The following is a 20,972-nucleotide window of genomic DNA, read 5'->3' on the forward strand; positions in this document are numbered from 1 at the left end:
CTGACCTAACGGAAGAAGCTTCCAAAGCGTAGTGCTTTGAACTCAGAAAAACCCATCGCAAATACTAAAAGATTTATTGTAGATTTTTGTTACACAATTATGTTACACGTTATGGTACAAATACATCTGAAACATTAACACATATGGGAACTGTTAAATGATTTAATATTTCTTTTGCAAAAAGATAACTACTTTAGGCTTTCATACCTGTAATCAGTCTGTTCTCATTTGGATCAAATCCTTCACCCTGTAGATCTGTCACAGTCCACTGCTGAATAAATCGATGCACTTGCCCACTAACCTCGCCTGCAGTAGTTAATGGATGGAATAGCTGAGCTTTTATGTACTATTTTTTTTTTTTTTTTTTACTAAGCCTGGGCAGGCCCGATGCCTTACCCAACAGATCTCCCAGTGCATCTGCAACCCTCAGATGCTGAATAAAGGAGGGGAGAGCTCTTAGTCACCTCCCTGCCTTCTGTTCCTGACCCAAACGTCTACAGAACTCATGAAAACGTCAATTATGTTGATTGGGTAAGTCTGATTTACAGGCTTCAAATTTCTTTTGAGCAGATTCCTGACAATAAATTCTCTCCTTTCCTTCGACACAGACTATGTTAGGAAGATTAGGACAGAGTATCTGTAATGGAACTGGGCATAACGCAGGGCCTTGCGGACCTTCCTCCTTCTGTTCACTTCTCCCACCGAGCGGGCTCCGCATCTGGCACAACCTATTCTCACTGCTTCTGAGCACTGACATTCCTGTCTCGTGGCTTCGGCAGTCATTTCTCTATCTTTAAGGCACTCACAGTGTTTCCTTGAAACGGTTTTCTTTGGAAAAGCCGAGTAGAAAAGGACAGGACGCTAACTTCAGTGACAGGACTTACCATCCCAGGAGGCCTGGCCCAGGGGCTGCTCCCCACTGGCCACTCAACACAGGGTGACCCGCATAGCCCGAGAACGCTGCGGATCCAGCTCTCTGCCTGGCACACGCAAAGCTGGCCCCAGTCGGCCGGGTGCTGGGATTCGCGGGCGTCTACCACTGCCACGCGAAGAGCTGCTTGGTTACAGTCACACCTCTCCCGGACCTGTGCTGGGATCTGCCTATCCCTTGACGATGCCCCGACCTCGGCTGTAGTAATGTTCCTGTGCTCCATGAAGAAACACGTCTGCGCAGCGTGCGGGCTCCCAGGCTCTTCGGACTCGTGCAGGGCGTGACGGCTTCCTACAGCTGACCGCGGCCACCCGCGGCACGTGGACACGCAGCCGGGCTCCAGACGTCACCAGGGTAACTGCTGGAGCCTCCTGTAACCCCCGAATGGGTGAACCGCCGGCATGCCAGACTTACTTTCTGCCTCGTGCGGGGAGACTCAAGCCCAAGGTGCCCCCTGACACCCAGAGGCGAAGGACCTGCTACATACACGTGGCCCGGCCCAGCTCGGAGACTCTCCCAGAGGCTTTCCCGAGAGCGAGCGAACGCGAGCTGACAGAGCGCACATCCACTCACAGCTTCACTCTGGACTCAGAGACTTCTGTCCTAAAGGGATCTGATTTGGGACCGAACACTCTGGTGTTACGCTGATGTAGGTGGAGGCAGTGGTTTGGAAGCCATCATATTCTGAGCCTCACAGAAAATAACCTCCTTCCCCAAAGAGAAGAGTCGTCACAGTTTGAAGTTTCAGATACGTCTTTTCTAGGGGCATCTTCATTCCATTCACTGATCTTCATTCAGTATCCCCATGTGTTTATTTGTGAGAAAGTCCAGAAAAGGAATGTTGCAAATGGCCTGGTGAATGTTACTCACGGTAATTTCTTTGGGAATCCTGTCCAAAAACAAAGCATATTAGGTGCAATTTTCTCAAGAATTTAATAATTTAATCCATTTATCAAAAGGACCCCCCCCCCCAAGGCCTCCTGGAAGGGGACAGAGCTGAGGCCCGCTTTAGGGCCACCTGGCACGGGGGTGGCAGGTGCACGCACTTGCTCGTTCTCCTTTCTCATTCATTTCTTTAGTTTTGGTAAAGACTGGCCTGCCCTCTTCATAGCCAGCCCTATTTAGGGCCCAAAGTCACAGGCATGAGATGCATTTCAAGAACTTGGTTGAACAATGAAGAAAAAAGCCTCTGAGGATTGAGAAAAGAAGAAAGTAAAGTGGACAGCAACACAGAATGATGTTTTTGTCAGTCTTAGCAGACTGAGCGCTGAGTCAAAGGGCTACAGAACTGCGGGACCATGTTTCTGTCTGTCGGGGAGACGGGCTATGGAGCCGTGCGGGCCAGTGCGATAATGTTCTTACCGAGAGCTCCCCAGCTACTCTCCTCCACAGCTGAGAAGATGGAGGCAGGCGATCAGGGGCCACAGAAGGCACTCAGCCCACTCTTGGGTTTTAGGCGGGACAAGGAACATTCCTGGAACTCCTGTTTCTCCTGCCTTCTTTCTTAAAGATTTCTTCGACACTACCTGATGTATTCTAATCCTGTGAAGTCTGACCTAACAGTCTTCTGATGTAGGCCTCTTTATGTCCTCAGACGCTTTCGATAATTTTACGAACTTAGGCTTTAAGTATACTGGGATAAAATACTTGTTTCCTTTGAAAGAAATGCCAGGATGTGGAACTAAGAAAGGCCTGTTTGCCATGCTCTGGGGCCTAGGAAAAAGGCAAAACTCATTGTCCCGATCAGTGATAATTAGGGAGGCAGCAAAGCAGTGGGGAGCAGCGGGGGGGGGGGTTTAGAGCCAATGAGGTCTATCACCCGAGTGCTGATGTGAATTTTCAGAGCCCGGTTTCCTGACTTCTAAAAAGGTGGGTAGAGGGACGCCTGGGTGGCTCGGTTGGTTAAACGCCTGCCTTCGGCTCAGGTCATGACCCTGAGGTCCTGGGACTGAGTCCCACATGAGGCTCCTTGCTCCGAGGGAAGCCTGCTTCTCTGTCTGCCTGCCACTCCCCCTGCTTGTGCGCTCTCTGACAAATAAATAAAATCTAAAAAAAGGGGGGGGGTTAGAATTCTCCAACGAAAAACTAATCAGTTAATGTACACAATGTCTGACCCCAACATCTGATACATCATGGACATTACTGCAAAGAGCTGGTATTTGTTCAACCCTGGTAGCAGAACAGAGTCCTAATGAACAGTGTGTCTGAAGGAGTGATTAGGAAGTTGCAGACCTTTCAGCAAAGCTGAGCTTTCACAACCATGATGACCAAGCAGACCCCTGAGTCTGTCTGGCTCTGAGAACGTCCCAAGCACTGACACCTCCATCTCCAACTGGATGAGGTATAAAACCTCTTCATGGGCGACTAACCTGTCAGGAATTATCTGTAAGCGAGTAGCACTGACTAAAGCGATCTCAGTACCTGTTGTGAGATGCTGTCTGGTATCCAACAGCCAAAGCCTGTCTCAGGATGTCGTTCACCAGCTGCTCCGTGGCCTATGACAGAAGATAGGGTTACTCTCAAAAATGGCCACATGCCTGCTGGTGAAAGGGACACATGTGACCCCATCCCATATACAAAACTTTGGAAACAATTCTATCTAAGGATCAAAAGTCCTAAAAAAAAAAACAAAACAAAACTGAAGGTCCAAATAATAGACCACAAATATTAGGTCACAAAAATAGAGGCCATAATCCTGAGAAATTATGAATGGGGGGAACATTCATTAATCAGACATTGTTTTTAAGGAAAACAGGTGTGGGGGGGCACCTAGATGGCCTAGTTGGTTGGACATGTGCCTTCGGCTCAGGTTTTGAGCCCAGAACCCTGGCCTCGAGCCCCGCTCAGGCTCCCTGCTCAGCACCGAGTCTGCTTGTCCCTCTGCCCCTCCCCCCACTTGTGTACTTTCTTCCCCCCCCCAAATAAATAAATAAAATCTGCAGTAGTTCCATCTGAAAAAAAGGAACACTGGAGAGGGTTATTTGCGAGATATCCCTGCTGCAAGACATCCCACCAGGAAAGGAGCTGCAAAGCTAGATCAGGCCGGGTAAGGAAGCTAGTCTGTCATCCTCTTGAGCAGGGTTAGGACGATGGTGGCTGTTTCTCTGTTGCTGTGACATGTGGAGAAAACCCAAGGCTTTACTTTTGTCACCTCCTAAAGCAATGAGAGCGCTCTCATCTCGGGCTGCTTCAAGAGGCACTAACAAGTACCGTTAGAGTGACATCAGCACAGAAAGTCTCGTACATGCTCTCGCACTCAGAAGACCCATGATTTAGTTCACTTAAAAATCAGAAGAGAAAAAGGAAAAAACACTAAGCCTGATTAAGATGGAAAATCTTAAAACTTATCATCTCTGTTCCATTTCTGCCCTTGTCCCTTACACTCAGAATAGCCTGCGACCGAGACTACCCTGCCCGCTGGCCCCTCAATGCCTCAGTCCCTTGGGGCAGCTGCCAACAGGCGCCCACCTTTAAAATCATGTCCTCCACCACCGATGCGTACACGTTCTTGTGAAGTGCCACAGGCTGCAGGGTGACCCCAATCTGGAAAAGCAGAAGAAAGCATTTGTTCCTATTTCTATACTAAAAACCACCTCCCTGCAAATAAGCACCCTTCTCTGATACCCAAAGAGATGTCCACTTGAAAGAATGACTCTACAAGCATTCTGGACAAAACTCGGGGGAAGAACACAAAATATAATAACTGGGAGAATACACGATCTTATTTCTCTTGGTTTCCGAGTGGTTGTTAAACATGCTACTGTAACCCTTTTACCCCCAAAGCTCCTTCATGAAGAACATGGCCAGGATTTGCCAGGAATTCTGACAGTGGAATCGACACACTGGAAAGCCTAGAATCAGACTTCAGGCCCTGTCTGCAAAAGGTGATGAAGATACACCTGGAAATTGTGCTCACCCCATTTCGCATTTTGTCCTATAAATGAGACAAACACTGCCTTCCACTCGGGGTCCCAAGCAGCCGTACAGGGTACAGGTGGGCAGATGCCGCCCGCACCTACATCACAGGAAGGGCCTCCGGGAGCTAGAAAAATGTCAGCGAAGGCTCAGCCTCTCAAGAAGACTTGGCAATACTAGGACATGTGCCTCATGAGGGAGCACTGCTTCCACGGAGGCAAATGAGAACAAAGATGGAAGTTAAAAACTGTCTATCCCTAGCTGCCTCCGCTTCAGTTCCGCAGCCGGCAAGCGACCTTTCACATGGAATTCGTTTTCTTGCCCTGCTGTGGGAAAGGGGATGCCCAGGAAGCACAGCCCAAGATCAGGCAGAACAAACCCCCACCTTCGCTTCACCAGGAAAGTCCGGTGTTTGTGGATACGGCCAAAGGTCTGAGCATGTCACACGGCTTGTGACCGAGAAATAGCAAAGGCCTCAACCCCTACCTTCTGAGTGATGTCACCGATAAATTCAGACCCCAGTGTTGGTGGCAGGTAGAACTTCATTTCTTCCTGTTTCTCCTCCTGTTCTTTTTTGACGTGGCTCTTCAGTGGCTCCGGGAGGCTGAGGATGTCCACCTCCTCTTCCTTCTCTGGCTCTCTCTTCTGAAACTGCTGCAGACCCTCCAGTTTCCGGCAGAGGTTGTCGGCGGAGGAGAACGATGACGGGCACTCTAAATGACAGGCAGTCAGTGGCAGGACAGCTGTGCTGGCCACAGGAATGGACTTCCCATCTCCGTGAGACCGACAGTCCGAGACCCAGAGAAGAAGGGCTAAGTATCAAGGGAGCTAACCTTCTTTCCAGTTCTAGAATTCTATGGCTCTAGAACTGTGACAACTAGTGATTCATGAGACAGATAAGCACAGAGACAGGCGACTGCGTTAATATATACGTGTTGCGACTGCAATCTCAGACAAAACAGTCTGTAATTCTGACTTATGCCACCAAAAACTAGGCCATCCCCAAAGCCCCAAATACTAATGACTAAACTAATTTTCATATTTTAACTTTGGAAAATTTTAAAGTGCACAGTGAAGAAAATAAAAATCACCCGTGTGAGCCCCTCTCACTGCTCAGATAAGTACTGTTAACATTTTACAGTAAATGTGCACCTAGCCTCTAAGAAGCTGACGTGCACAAAGTCTAACAAAGAGTACTAGAACTCTGAAGCCAGAAGGGACCACAGAATCTTCCAGTGCATCCGTTTCCCCTTATGGATGAGGAGGTGAGGTCCACACCAGGTTCAAGATGGGCTTAAGGATACCCAGGCAGGCTGGCAGTGGGGCGTCCAGCTCCTGGCTGCTTCTGTGTCACTGGGCACTTACAAATTAATCAGTCACTGGAACGGAAAGCCTAGCGTATGGAACGTGTTGTGCCTCACATACGCTACAAAGCAGCACGGAGATAATCAACATGCTTTCTGTCCTCCGAAGAGTTCAGATATTTATTTCTGACAAACCATTATGGTCTGATATTAAGCGCTGCTGGATTTCAGGGAAGGAGAGGTCATCCTGTATTAGGGCTCTCAGGAAAACTTCATGAAGAAAATGGAACTTGTGCTAAGTCTTAAGGACCCCCCCCCCACTCTCCTTGTGCTCCAGACTCCCTCAGACTGGGAGGTGGGGCTCCTGCTTTTCTACAAAATAGGGCTGGTAGGAAAAAACAACCCTTCTTATTCTTTAAGGTGAAACTGAAAATATTCTCCCCATGTATCTTTTTAGCCCCGTTCCCACCCCCATACGGCACAACTGTTTCTCTGGCTCTCTTTTCTGAAACTGCTTCTAATTCATCTAATCTGCAACATTATTAGTTGTTCCCATCTGTGTCTCCAACACTGGGCACTGAACTTCCTAGACAGGTCTGAAGATAAGTAACATCAGCACCTCCATCTTCAAGGAGATTGGGTAGACTCGTCTATGAGAGGTCCTAGGTCACAAAGGAAGGAGAAATCAGTTCTATCTGGAGGAAAGGAGAGGGATTAGGAAAGTCTTCAAAGGGGGCGCCTGGGTGGCTCAGTCGTTAAGCGTCTGCCTTCGGCTCAGGGCGTGATCCCGGCGTTCTGGGATCGAGCCCCGCGTCTGGCTCCTCTGCTGGGAGCCTGCTTCTTCCTCTCCCGCTCCCCCTGCTTGTGTTCCCTCCCTCACTAGCTGTCTCCCTCTGTCAAATAAATTAATAAAATCTTTAAAAAAAAAAAAAAAGGAAAGTCTTCAAAGAAGAAATGATGCTAAGGAGGGGGACCCCTACAAACAGCGGGTGCCTGTTGAATGCCACAGGCTGGAACATTCCTGGCTGGGGCACAATGCTGGGGACGCCTGGGCAGAAATAGTTCTGTAGGGACTGTACTGGGGCAGAGGGAGACAACACACGGCTACAGGTGAGCAAAAGCTCCTGCTTCTCACGTCGTCTGGGGCTAAAGTGGCCCAAGAACCGTGGGAGCTGAAGAGATGAGAGCACGTTCCATGAAACCACCTCTCGGGCTACTGACGGGGCCCAGGGAGCCCCAGCGAAGATGTACCTGGCTCGCTGTCGATCTGGGTCAGCACATCTTCAATGGAGTCACCGTCGCTCCTCAAGGTCTCGGGGTCAGGTGGAGTGTAGCCATGGCAGCGACACCAGTGAGCGATGTGCTTGGTTTTAAGGGGAGTCAGGTGGTGAAACCTTGGATTCTTCTCCAGGATTTCTTGTAAGACTTTTCGCATTGTCATTGCTCTTTGCCACTTAAAAACAATTTTTTTTTAATCATAATCAATTTCAAACTTAGCAGTGTGTTCAAATAAATCACCCAACTGTAAATGACCATGCTAACTTGTTAGAATTGCTTTTTTAAAAAAATCTGATTGTGTTTTTAAGAAGTTTTTAAAAAGAAGCAAAAGGAACTTTTACCTGATGTTCATGAAATAACACTGAAACTCCTAGGTCTGGCCTAGAAGGTTTTTCACCTGGTCTCCACCTGTGGTCTCCAGCTTCCCTCCCCGCCGAACTTCTCCAAACCCATCACACTAACCTTCTCACAGCTTCCTAAGCATGCCTTCCGACATGCCACTTTCTCCTAGAGCCCCACCGTCTGGCACAGTAGCCACCACATTGCAAGTACTCAACAAATACTTGGTTTCATTTTAATATTTTGAAAAAGAAATCATAAAAGACGTTTAGAAATTTTTACTAATGCAGGAACAAGAAGTAGACCTTTCAAAGGCTAGCTACAGGTGTTTGAAGAGTGAGATTTTAAATGGAGAAAAAATTCTACCATTAAATATTTAACAAAATACGCTGTAAATCTGATCACTGTTCCATAAGACAGGCTTATGGAAGCAGCCAGAATGCACGTGTATTCTGGTTACTGTCTTCCCAGGCTCCCGGTGGCAGCCCGCAGAGCAACTGGGATTACCTCGGCAGCTCTCCTTTTCCCAATGTTCCAGCCATAATACTGTTCCACAGACTTCGCAGAGAAACAGCTGGCGTCTTCACCTAGAACGCACATACCCAGCATGCTCTGAATAATGGTACGACTGAAATCAAATCTTACTTGCTGGAGGTATGTCCTAAAGTTTCCCTAGACCTGTTTATGGGACCGGTGTTCCTTACCGGACAAGCTCCCCTGTGGCCTAACACAGAGGCCTTCTGCCTAAAAGGGAAGACGGCTCACTCACCCGTGTGAGCTCAAAGCAGCGCGCCGCACGGGATGCACGGGAAACCGGCTTCGCCGGCAGAAGACCGCCCGCCCCCAAGCGCAGCGCAGACGGCGCCCGGAGCACACGTGAGGGCTGGCCCGCCTTGCCGTGAGCTCCCTAAGTGCTGTCGGGCAACCCACAGCGCCTCTCTGGGCCTCAGTTTTCCCATCTGTAAAATGACTGTTGGGAAAGATGGTTTCTGACCCGCTTTCCAGCTCTGATATTCTGTCTTTGTAACTAAAATTTTAAAACACAGAGATTTTTAAATTTTTTCCTGCTGGGCTAGGCTAATGTCCCTGAATGTTGACTTTGAACTACCTCAGAATGACCCCCCAGACTTTAACCAAGGTCAAAGAGGTAATTTCTTTGCTGTTAGGGAAAAAAATAAGCAGGGTAGTCTCCACTGGCCTATCATTTTCATATTCCCATGAATGTGACACGGTGATCTGCTCCCTCCTTGCCTGTTATGGCCGCAGCCATCTTGCTCGAGAGCATCCACCTAAGTGCCCACAGCCTATCTGCCCCCTAGAGGTGGCTGGTGTTTCAGTCTTGCTGACCAGGGGCAGTGACAGAGCAGACTTCACTGCTGAAGTCTTGATAATCATGCATTTCAACAAAGTGGGGGACAGTGAGTGATAGAAGATTAATGGCTCTGGAGTCAAACAGATCTAGTTTAGTATCCTTCCTCACCACCCGTAGCTAACGATCTTGAGCAAGTTACTTAACCTTGCTTATCCTCCGTTTTCTCATCTGTAAAATGGGAGAGGATACCACCTATCCCACAAGAGACCGTCAAAGTGCTGAAACTGCAGAGTCTGGCACATTGTAGGCAAATGCTTATTTCTTTCCTTATTAATAAACATTAAAAACTAATGCAATTTTAATTATATACACAACAGATTTACAATTTGCATACAATAATAAATGTAAAAAAATTCCTTCCATGGATCAAACACAGTGAAAATGGTAAAAGACCAACTGGTTGACCAAGATATTGTAAACTCTAAAATCCTGCAAATGAGCTATGGTTAGAACTCAAACCGCCTAAGGTAACTACCACACCCGTATTAATTTATAATACAAAATGATTTAAGTTGACTCAATATCCCAAGTAGTTCACAGCTTTAAAAATGCATCTATATATTCAGAATAATTGTCTTACTTTTTGCAGTGATTAAGGGGATCTTCTTTACTACTGCTGTTAGGAGTTGCTGGATAGTCTCTAAATGGTCTATCCTGAGAGGCATAAAATAAAAGAATATTAAGGTAGTAAATACGGCAGTTTCTAGCCACATATATGTATGCACACACACGTGATTCATGTATATACTCCCTTCTTTCCAAGGGAATTAAAATTAACCAAGTATACTGGACATGTCTTTCCTTCCACAGATAGCCTTCTAAATGGCAAATTATGCCAATATCACATTTTACCTGTATTTTAAAATTAAATAGTCACATATCTTTTTGCAGTTGATTGCCACTAGGGCAGAACATTTCTATATACAAATGCCTGTTCATAGGATTATTACAGCTCATGCTGTCACCAATCATGTGAAAGTGGCTGAGTTTCCACTGCCCCCAGTAATCTGACATACTTCAAAATACATGGTCAGAGGTGGGTTCCCAATTTGGAAATCAGAAAACCTCATTAAGTACTTCTAGAAGAATGAGTGTGTATGGCCCATGAAAAGGCAGCTGTTTATGACTAGGCAGGTGCGTGGATACTCAGGTGTAAAATGTATACACACCTGAGAATTACACCACGAGAAATTTCATGCCCACGGATTCAGCAAAGAAAGTACGTGCTGTCAAGCTCCGCTGGAGGGAGCTCTGGGGGCAACAAGTGCAGGGCAGCGCAGAAGTGATATCCACATGTCAAAAGATGACTCCCCAGCTGTGCACCACGTGCTCACACCTGCTCACTGCGCGTGGGCAGGTTTCCGCCCACCAAGGGGCTTACTTCTGTACACACACAACTCGACACACGCTCAGCTGTCACAGGTATGGGTTTTAAAAAGTACCATATACAACACCGAATGCACAACTGCCTTAGAAAGGACTGAAATAATTACTTAATGACATAGTTTCCCAGCTCAGAACTTTCTTCTGTTTTCACTGCTGTCTGACCCTCCTGAGGGAGGCAGCCTGGCCCGGGTGCTTCTGGTTCAGTCTTTACTACAAGGGAAGAGCAACAAAAAGAGAGCCGTCAGCCTTCAAGGATGGAAGGACACGTGCAGGCAGAAACAAAAGCTCTTCCACTGACTCAGTGAGGAAACAGCCACAGCAGCTGCTGTAGGGACACAGCCGGGGGACCGAGACGGCGCCCAGCGTCACAGGATCAGCAGATAAGGGAAGAACTGTTACCCTGGGTCTTAGGGGGAGCAACTCCAGGGTCATGACAAGGCGGGGCAATAAAGTGGCTTTTTATGTATTTCTTTAAAGGGCCAACCACACTGCTAAGTGATATCCCCCCCCCCACACACACATGCATGACACATTAAAATACAATGCTGGCCTGTTCTAAGTTCTAGTATCCTTTTGAATATCATCTCTCCAGCTAAGTTTATCAACTTTCAGCATTGTCTCAGCATTCTGAGACATAAGGCAGAAAGCAAAAATCAGATCTGCTGTGCCTGGAAACAGCCAAGCAGATCTTCCCAAATCTACTGATGAAGATAGCAATGGCTCAGGTGCACGTGCCTCCCTGTACTTCCGCAGTCTTCTTGGATCGAAAGACCATGACCACACACTTTCTACTTCTGCATCAGCTTCCTGGCCTTCAATCTCCTCCCCTTACAACTCACCTTGCACATCAGCACCAGAAAATTTTCCTAAGTTACCTTTGTCGTGTCATTTCCATAGTCAACATCGTCAGCACTTTCTTATGTAACGAGGGTGTACAAATGAGATCTACTCATACATCCTCCCCCTTTTAACTGAGGCATAACTTGCATAAATGCACAAATCACAAGTGTACAGTTCAACTGCCTATGTACACACTCACGTACACCATCCGATCAAGACAGAGAGTATTCTGGGGCACCCGGTCGGCTCAGAAGAGCATGGGACTCTCGATCTCGGGGTCATGCCACAATGGGTACAGAGATTACTTAAACTTAAAAAAAAAAAAAAAAAAAAGGTTGGAGTATTCCTAGTCCTCAACCAGGCTGCCTATGCTTTTGGCAGTTCGTGCCTGCCAATGATAACCACCTTTTATCCACTAAGAATTTCACGGAACTGGAATCATAGTGCACACGATCCTTTGCATCAGCATCTTTTTAGCTATTAAAAATAACAATGCAGTGGACATCCTTGCATACGTCTTTTGGTAGATGGGCATACATGTGCATTTCCTGGAAGTGTATTTGTTGGAACATTGGGCAGATGTATGTTTAGCTTTATTAGACAATGTCGAACTGCTTTAGTACATCAATTTACAGTTCCAGCAGCAGTGCACGCGAGTTCCAGCGCTCCGCATCCTTGCCCAAACTCGGCATGGCCAGTGCTTTAAATTTTGGTCATCTAACAGCATCTCGCCACGGCTTTAATTGCATTTCCTTGATAACTAATGAGTTTGCATATCCTTTCACATCTTTACGAGCTATTTGGATACCTTCTTCTGTGCCGTGTCTGCTCACATTTTTTGCTCTTAAAACATCTTTGCCTGAAGTTGTGAAGATATTCTACTCTTCTCTTCTAGAAAGTTTTACAATTTTACCTTTCACATTTAGGTACATAATCCAACTCAAATTAATTTTTGTTTACGGTGTAAGGTTCATTGTTTTCCCAAATGGATATTATCTAATTAACTGAGCACTACTTATGGAAATGGACATCCTTTCCCTCCTGAATGTCATAAATCAAGTGACCATAAATGTGTGAGTCTATTTCGGGGCTCTTTTTTCTATTCCATTATTCTGTCTACCCTTGAATACAACACGATCTCAATGCTGCCGCATTACAGTATGCATATCTGGTGGTCCAAGTCCCCCACCTTTTTGTTCTTCAAAACTGCCTCAGCTTTTCTGGGCCTTTGCATTTCCACATACATTTTAGACTTGGCCTGTCCATTTCTACACACAAAACAACGCTGTAGGCATTTTGGCTGGGACTATATTGATTCTGTTTGTCATTTTTGGGGGGAGAGCTGATAACACATCAGGTCTTTCCATGATGTATATAATTTATTATACTTATAATAAATTACAGTTGAGCCTTGAACAACTTGGAGGGTTAGGGGCGCCAAATCTCTGCAGCCAAAAACCCATGCATAACTTTTGATTCCCCAAAACCTTAACTATTAATAGCATACTACTGATTGGAAGCCTTACTGATAACATAAATGGTTAACACGTATTTTGTATGTTATATGTGTTGTGTACTGTATTCTTACAACAGAGTTAGAGAAAAGAAAATATTAAGAAAATCATAAAGAGTAAATATGTAGTACTGTACTGCATCGAAAAAAATCTGTGTGTAAGTTTAAATAATAAAAAGTTATTTATTCTCACTAGATTTCAAAGGAATACAAATTAAGACCTTAACATACCATTTATCTTTTCTCATATTAGGAAAGATTTTAAAATATCTTATGTCCGCAGCTTGGCAGGGTAGGAGTAAAGTGAATTATACGTGGGGCTGGAGACTGGTATGCTCAGTTCAAACCTGTGTTAAAGGGTCAACTGTATTTAAAATTTATTATATTTATAATGGTATATCCTTCCATTTATTTAGGTCTTTCCAATTTCTCTCAGAACTATTTAGTAGGTTGTTAGCACTTCATTTCTATGTAAAAATTAATTATTTATATGTATATATTAACTTGTATTTAATGACCCTGCTAATTTAATTTCAGTTAGCAATATATATCCCCCCAATCCCTAGTGATTCCAAGACTTCAAGAAGCAGAAGTCCTTAGAAAAAGTTCAGATACTCCCGCTCTTAGGCACAAGTATACTCACATTAATCTGGCCCTCAAACTACTACAGAATTATATAATTAGCATATTCAGGTTGACACAGCTATTCTACTAGAGAAATGAAAACATAAGCTCTCAAAGACTTGTACATACAGACCCAAATTGGAAACAACCCTAATGTCCACCAATAGGAGAAATGATAAACAAATTATGGTATATTCCTTATAATGTGAAATACTATTCAGGTACAATGTGTATAAATCTCAAAAACATTACGGTGAATAAATAAAACCAAACATATAAGAATGCATGTGCTTCCACTCATATAAAGTTAAAAAAATAGACAACTGATCTATTGTAAGGGAAATCAGAACATGGCTGCCTATGGGGGTTGGGAACTGACTGGAAGGGGCACAAGGTGATGAAAATTTCTGTATCTTGAATGGAAAATGGGTTACATGGGTTTATAACAAAAATTCATCAAATGGTAATGCTTAGTATATCTTTGTATTTCAATATACAAGATTTTACCACAATTAAAGTAAAAACAGAGATGCTCTGACCCCAGTCCAAAATTAACTGAATCCGAATCTGCATGGGGAAGGCCTATGAAACGTAAGTACTATTGAGGAGAAATGCTGGTCCTGGCTAATACCAGTTTTTCTATCAGCTATCTTCTGATCAGAGGTTGGCGAACTTTTCTTATAAAGGATCAATCAGTAAATATTTCAGTCTCTGTGGGTCATATGATCTCGACTGGAACTTACCAACTCCGACATGGCAGAGCGTCCTCAGATAACATGTAAATAAATGGGAATGGCTGGGTGCCAACTAATTTTATTTAAAAACAGGCAAGGGACTGTCATTAGCAAACCCATTTTATTGGTCATGCTGTAAGTTACAAATCCACCTTTTCTCAAGACTACTGTGAAAGATCCGGCATGCCTGAAAAGCAGACGTACTTCAAATTCTGACTGCACTGCTTTTTAACTTTCAAGATTTGGGAAGTAGATAGTATCTCCGAACTTCAGTATCCTCAGCAGCAAAATGGGCATAATAGCTATCCACAGGTCACGTGATAATGAGTGATCTATATAAAGCAGCTAGCCTGGTGCCTGGTACACCTGAGGCTCTCAGCACATGGCAGCTATCCGTACTACAGATGTTAGACATCAAAGTGCGCTGCTCTCACCCACCGCACTATCTCCATCTACTCAGTAGTCAGAAACGTCCCCCTTGCCAGCCTGCCAAAACCTTGCCTTACCTGAAGCTCCTTTACCACAACTAGACACCCCAGATAAGTTCCCCTAATTGGTTTACTTCCCCAAACAAGCCCTGAGTCTTTGTTTCTACTGCTCCTCAATCTGGCATTCACTCTACTGCGCCCTCAAAATGCTTCACTCTTCTCAAGTCCAGGTTATAATCCATATTCCATAAAAATTCCTAACCCTTCCATGCCCCCACCAACCCTGACCAGACATCCTAGACTGAAATACCGCAGCATTCACTTCCCAGATCACTTATCCTGAATTTACCAGTCACTGCTTGCTGTCTACAACAACTCTCTCCAGCCTGATTATAAGTTCTTAGAGGGCAGAAATGATGCTTTATCCACCTCTGTTTCCCTCAGTGTCAGGTCTACTATATAAACACTCGGTAAATATTTCTCAAGTGACTGATTCCCAGAGGCTGAGATTCAAGGGACACCGATTACAGTAATGACTTACACAAAACTTCCAGGCAAAAATACCACGAGAAACTACCTACCTTTTGTAACAGCTGCTGGAGCAGAGCTGGGGGTAATCGGAGTCGGGGCAGCTACGGGCAGAATGGCAGGTGATTTGTTGGCAGAAAATGACTGAACCACTAACAGGTTTAAAAAAAAAAAAAAAGGAGAGGATGTAAGAAATACAGAAATCATTACTCCCAGGTGACAGCCTCATTTTAGACGAATGGCACAAGAACAATTGCAGTACAACATTAAAAAGGTCCTTACTTAATAGAGTGATATGACAAGGTCGGCTGTTTACTGACAGTACCAGGGTAACTGAGCTATGATCTTCAACTGTGGAAATGGGGGCTTGTCACTAAGAAAATAAAAATCCAATTAGCCTGAAACTCTCATAAATGCCTAAAATGCTCCCCCTCTACTGAACTTTAGAAATGGGGAGCTATTTAGAAACCAATGGGTCATCTGGGGTTCATGTTCAGTGCGGGAGTCGGTGCTCCAGAGTCCAAAGTGCCAGGGAGAACGGATGGCCAAAGGGCAGGCCGCACGGGGAGGGGCCGCCAGTGGAATACAGCCACGTACCCCACACGGATGCGGAGGCCAGCACACCCCACGGTGACGGACTCACCTTTATTCACAGGCATCAGGATAGTCTGTACACCTCCGGATGTATTTACACTGAGTGGCTTGAGCTGGCTGGGGATCGTCAGGACAGCCTGCTGGGGATTGGACTGACTGGAGTGAATCTTCAGCAATCCTAAAACAAGTTGGAAGATAAGGCCAAGCTGAAGGTCAGATGCTTCCTTCAAGTCCAGCCCCCTTGAGCATTCACATTTTCTCCCAGGAGGAAGGTCTTAGACATTTACCCCTTCAATAAACAGAGAGCTGGAAGCACGAGGCAAGGGATGTGGCAGATTTCACAATGGAACAATGATGTGACAGTGAGGATTGAGTTTTGCCCCACAATCATAAAGTAATACAGAAATTTCTGGAAAAGCAGAACTAATAGAAAAAAGAAGAAAAGAGAAAGAGAAAAAGTCACCCAAAGTCCAACTGTGGAGACAACAGTATTAACATTTTAAGATAGTTCTTTTCCATGTTTGTTTTCTATGACAATTTCTTTGTTCTGCATACAGCTGTGATAGGTATAAATTGGATGTAAAATTTTATATTCTGATTTGGAGAACTGTCATTTTCCTACTTAAAGATCTTCTCTGGCTCCTGGCTGGCTAGGGAATGTTTTCAAAATTAGTTTCAAAGTATTCAGAGTCCACTTTAATCTGGTCTCAGTTTATCTGTGTCCCCTTCACACCATCCCTGTAGATCGAATACTTTGAAAATCTGTGTACTCGCCATGCCTTCTAACTTCTACCGCTGTGCAGCTCTTATTTTCCAAACATAAGACATTCCCCACTTAACTTTTTTTTTTAAAGTAAACTCTACCCACAATGCGGGACTCAAACTCAAGACCCCAAGATCAGGAGTGGCATGCTCAACGGCCCAAGTCAGCCAGGCACCAACCTCACCCTTACCATTCTAGAAAGGGTCATCCTCTCCCATTTTCCCTTAGGGGTAACTTCCATATTCCTATTTCCCTTACACAACTACTGGTGGCATTCAGAGGGCCGGTAAAAAATGACAAAGGGCTTTTATTATGAGACAGCACACAAAACACAACATAAACACATGCTGTCACATAACAACTACTTAAAAACAGCATTCAAGGGACGCCTGGTGGCTCAGTTGGTTAAGCATCGGACTCTTAATTTTGGCCCAGGTCATGATCTCAGGGTGGTGAGATCGAGCCCTACGCCAGGCTCTGCACTCAGCATGGAGCCTGCTTAAGATCTGCCCCCCCCCAACCGCTCACAGGTGCACTTCCTCTCTCTAAAAAAAAACAAAGAAAAACGCAGGATTCGAGGCTCGAGATACTTAAAGGCATTGGAACACAGTGGGTATGAGTAAAAGGAAAGGAATCATCTTAAATATTTTCTGAAACAAAGCCTTAAATAAAAAAGAAAATCTTTCTCTGGAATAGATGAGTGTCAAATCCTGTTTCCTGTTCTTCTTCTGACGGCTTGTAAGATCTTGTCCTTGTCCTTGGTGTTCTGATTTCATGAACAAACTGTGCCTGCGTGTGAGCCGTCTTTCACTTGCTGTGCTAGTTTGTCCCTTCAAAATTCTGAGATAAACTGTTTCGTTTCTTGGATCCTTTCCTTCCCACTATCTTCTGTTTTCGGTCAAAGTTCTTTTTCTTTTTTTTTTTTTTTAAGATTTTATTTATTTATTTGAGACAGCCAGCGAAACAGGGAACACAAGCAGGGGGAGTGGGAGAGGAAGAAGCAGGCTCATAGCAGAGTAGCCTGATGTGGGGCTCGATCCCATAACGCCGGGATCACGCCCTGAGCCAAAAGCAGACGCTTAACCGCTGTGCCACCCAGGTGCCCCTCGGTCAAAGTTCTTAACATGACCTACAAAGACCCTCTGTGACTTGGCCCCCATCACTCTGTGACTTTATGTCCCAGTATTCTTTCCCTTGTTCACTCTGCTCCAGTCATAACAGGAACTTTGTGCAAAATACTCCATGACGCACACAAAAAATCTGATTAAAAAATTAATGGTTATACCTCTAAATATTAGAGTCGACGTATACACACAAAATTAACAGACAGCAGAAAATCGTTTGGCTTTTCTATGAAAACATTATATAACAGAAAGTTTCATCAGCAGCATCTCAGGAAATGAGAACTTAAAGCCAAGAGACTTTATTTACTTCATGTTAAAAACTTAATTATAAAAGGCGAAGGCAGGGGTGTCCGGATGGCTCAGTTGGTTAGGCATCCAACTCTTGATTTTGGCTCAGATCATGATCGCTGGGTGGTGGATCAAGCCCGCACCCGGCTCTGTGCTCAGTGGGGATTCTGCGGGAGATTCTCTCTCTCCCTCTCCCCCTTCCCCCAACCCCCGCTCAAGTTCTCTCTAAAAAAAGAAAAGGAGAGGGCATTTATTTCTCATAAAGTAATCCTTTATTTCTACAATTTCTACTCCAGTCCTAACACAGTGCCTGCGAACATTCCGTTAGCAGAGAACAGCACTCCCTATATTAGAACTTAGTCAATGGTAACTGGTAGGTGAAAGTCATCAGAACAACTACCAGCCTTACTCTTTGGTCTCAAACTACCCAAAAAAGAAGACATGGGGACTTGGAAACACATATGAAATAGAGTAATAACAGCAATAACAGCAATAACCACAATCTTTTATCCAAAGGTACTAAGGTGCACGTGCGTGTATTAACGTATGTTTATGTGCATGTGTGTACACGCATCTCAGTCCTGCTCAGCGTCATGGTCTGTGTATCAGCGCCAGCTGGTAAGCTGTTATCAATCTGCAACAAGGTAATACAGAAGCTAAGAGTGTTCAGAAACTCTGTAACAGTGTGACACTACTGTGACATTTCTACTGTATTTTACAGGAGTATCTGTCTGTGGTTGATTGCAGAACAACAAAACTGATCTCTGGAGTCCGAGAAGCAATGCTGTGTATTCTATCAGCCCGCTGGCATCTGGGCAGCACACTGTAATCAAGCACATCAGTACTTTTGTGGCCAAACACTAATATTCATAGTCAGTCATATAAATAGCCTGTCCAATGAGGTCAGATTTCACACTAAAATTAGTTATGCAAACAAAGAAACAAACACCTTCAGTTTTCACAGTTTTGGACTTTAGAATTCAAGGGAATGTGGACGAGGAGACTAAAACATGCTAATAGTGGGAATTATTTATATAACGGCTACTACATGTCACACAGCAGTCTAAGCATTTCCATACCGATTCATTTAATCCTCTCAACTGTATGAGGTGGGTATTATTATCAACCTCATTTTACAGCCAAGGAAACTGAAGCAACTTACTTTAACTAAGGCAGTCTGGCTCCGTGATTTGTGCTGTATGTTAACCAAAGAAGTGAAAGGCACACTCTTCTGGGGCCATTTGGTGTGGGCGCAAAGATATCATCCATCTTACCAGACCACATGCTTGTCACTCTAACACTACCCAGTATAATAACTACTGTTAAAAATCTTGACTTGGAGTCATCAAGGCTGATATTTTATATACTTTGTTTATGAAAGTATGTTTTAGAATGTGTTCCATTCAAAACTGATGACAAAAAAAAAAAAGAAAAGAAAATGGTAATGTAAGGAGAGTAAACTCCCAGTTCTCCACAGTTATGTGATAAAAGCAGCTAAAATATTTCACAGAGCTCCAGATGGCTAAAATTTTATTATATCATTTAAAAATCATCATTCCATCCAAAAACCATTTCAGACTTAAGGATTTAGGTGTAGATTTTAAGAATAAATTATTTAAAAAGCAGCTATATGGAAAATATTGCTGAGTTAATTATTTTTAACAACTTCCTATACAAAATATCATTTAAGACCTTCCAAAAAGAATCTAACCCAAAGAAGGGAGAGAGAAAGAGTGTCCTTATGATACAACTGACCTGACACGGTAGCCTTCCCGGAGATGGGGTTTGGCGTGGGCACCAGGGACGTGGCGCTGATGACGGAGGGAGCAGTGGCCTTGCAGGTTCCCATGGAAGCCTGGCTCACACACACTGCTTGCTGCCCAGAAGTTTTCACTACAGAACCTACAGCAGATGATGCATTGGGAGCTGCTCCTTCCGACTGTTCACACGCGGGGCCAGAAGGAACGGAAATGAAGAAGAAAGCCGTGTAACTTACTTAGAACGGTGATTGCTATGTAGTATATTCAATAAATACCCTCTATTACCTATTATTTTTGCCTACCTATTAAATGCCATGCCACATTTAAAAAGACTGCCTCTCTCGTTCAGTGTTTCCAACACTTTCAGAGTTCACGGACTAGAAAAATTTTTAAATTTTAAAACATGGAGGTATCCGAGGGTTACCACATTAAAAACAATAACCACCACCAAAAAAACCCCAAAACCTTCACCACCTATTATACCACTTTATAAAAGGATATTTCAACACCAGAAAGAGGAGGACATAATCTCAGAATATAAAAATGGAATAATAAAAATGGAATATAAAAATGTAATAAAATGAGTTTTATTAAAAACTCACTATAATATTTTAACAGTTGGCGGGGCGCCTGGGTGGCAGAGCGGTTAAGCGTCTGCCTTCGGCTCAGGGCGTGATCCCAGCGTTATGGGATCGAGCCCCACGTCAGGCTCCTCTGCTATGAGCCTGCTTCTTCCTCTCCCACTCCCCCTGCTTGTGTTCCCTCTCTCGCTGGCTGTCTCTATCTCTGTCTTATAAATAAATAAAAAATCTTTAAAAAAAAAAACAAAACAGTTGTCTCATTCATCCAACCAACATCTACCACATGGCAGGCACAGTGTTAAATGCTAGGACCCAGACACAACAACCCTTGAGGAGGACAGGGTTAGCAAACTGTGATGAGTGCCATGTAGGCACAGGTACAAGGCATTATTAAAACTGAGAGGAAAATTACTGTTTCTTTCTGGGGATGGGGAGGATATTACGGGGAAAAGCTTCATGTACAAATATGGCACTTTAGGGGAATCTTCAAGATTTAAGACAGGAAAGGGGGAGACGAGAGAATGTTTCTTGGCAGAAGTTAGTAGGTAGAAAAAGAAGCATGAAAGAACATGATATGTTCAAGGAACTACAAAGGAGAGTGGTATGGATGGGCATATAAAAGGCAGTAGGAGGAGATAAAGCCTGAAAAGCAAGAAAAATCAGCTTCAAA

The 20,972-nt window shown here is 44.4% G+C and overlaps 1 protein-coding gene across 6 annotated transcripts in view; it reads right to left on the reverse strand.

Moving 5' to 3' along the window:
* Positions 1 to 57: 57 nt before the first annotated feature.
* The window catches only part of YEATS2 (YEATS domain containing 2), a 106,579-nt gene continuing 85,664 nt past the window's right edge, over positions 58 to 20,972 (reverse strand). For 5 of the 6 annotated variants that reach the window (XM_034661965.1, XM_034661948.1, XM_034661955.1 and 2 more), the window contains 11 exons: positions 19,717 to 19,900; positions 15,836 to 15,964; positions 15,246 to 15,344; positions 10,633 to 10,735; positions 9,720 to 9,793; positions 8,275 to 8,354; positions 7,402 to 7,603; positions 5,333 to 5,559; positions 4,400 to 4,474; positions 3,353 to 3,426; positions 58 to 1,820 (listed from right to left, as the gene is read on the reverse strand). In XM_034661965.1, the coding sequence (XP_034517856.1) occupies positions 1,712 to 1,820; positions 3,353 to 3,426; positions 4,400 to 4,474; positions 5,333 to 5,559; positions 7,402 to 7,603; positions 8,275 to 8,354; positions 9,720 to 9,793; positions 10,633 to 10,735; positions 15,246 to 15,344; positions 15,836 to 15,964; positions 19,717 to 19,900 (1,356 nt within the window). In that variant the 3' untranslated portion in view covers positions 58 to 1,711. Of the gene's footprint in view, positions 1,821 to 3,352; positions 3,427 to 4,399; positions 4,475 to 5,332; positions 5,560 to 7,401; positions 7,604 to 8,274; positions 8,355 to 9,719; positions 9,794 to 10,632; positions 10,736 to 15,245; positions 15,345 to 15,835; positions 15,965 to 19,716; positions 19,901 to 20,972 lie in introns of those variants that run through there. The other variant, XR_004625997.1, reaches the window with a different exon arrangement.

This window comes from Ailuropoda melanoleuca, chromosome 1 (genome assembly GCF_002007445.2).
Source record: "Ailuropoda melanoleuca isolate Jingjing chromosome 1, ASM200744v2, whole genome shotgun sequence".
In the NCBI taxonomy this organism is placed as follows: Eukaryota; Metazoa; Chordata; class Mammalia; order Carnivora; family Ursidae; genus Ailuropoda; species Ailuropoda melanoleuca.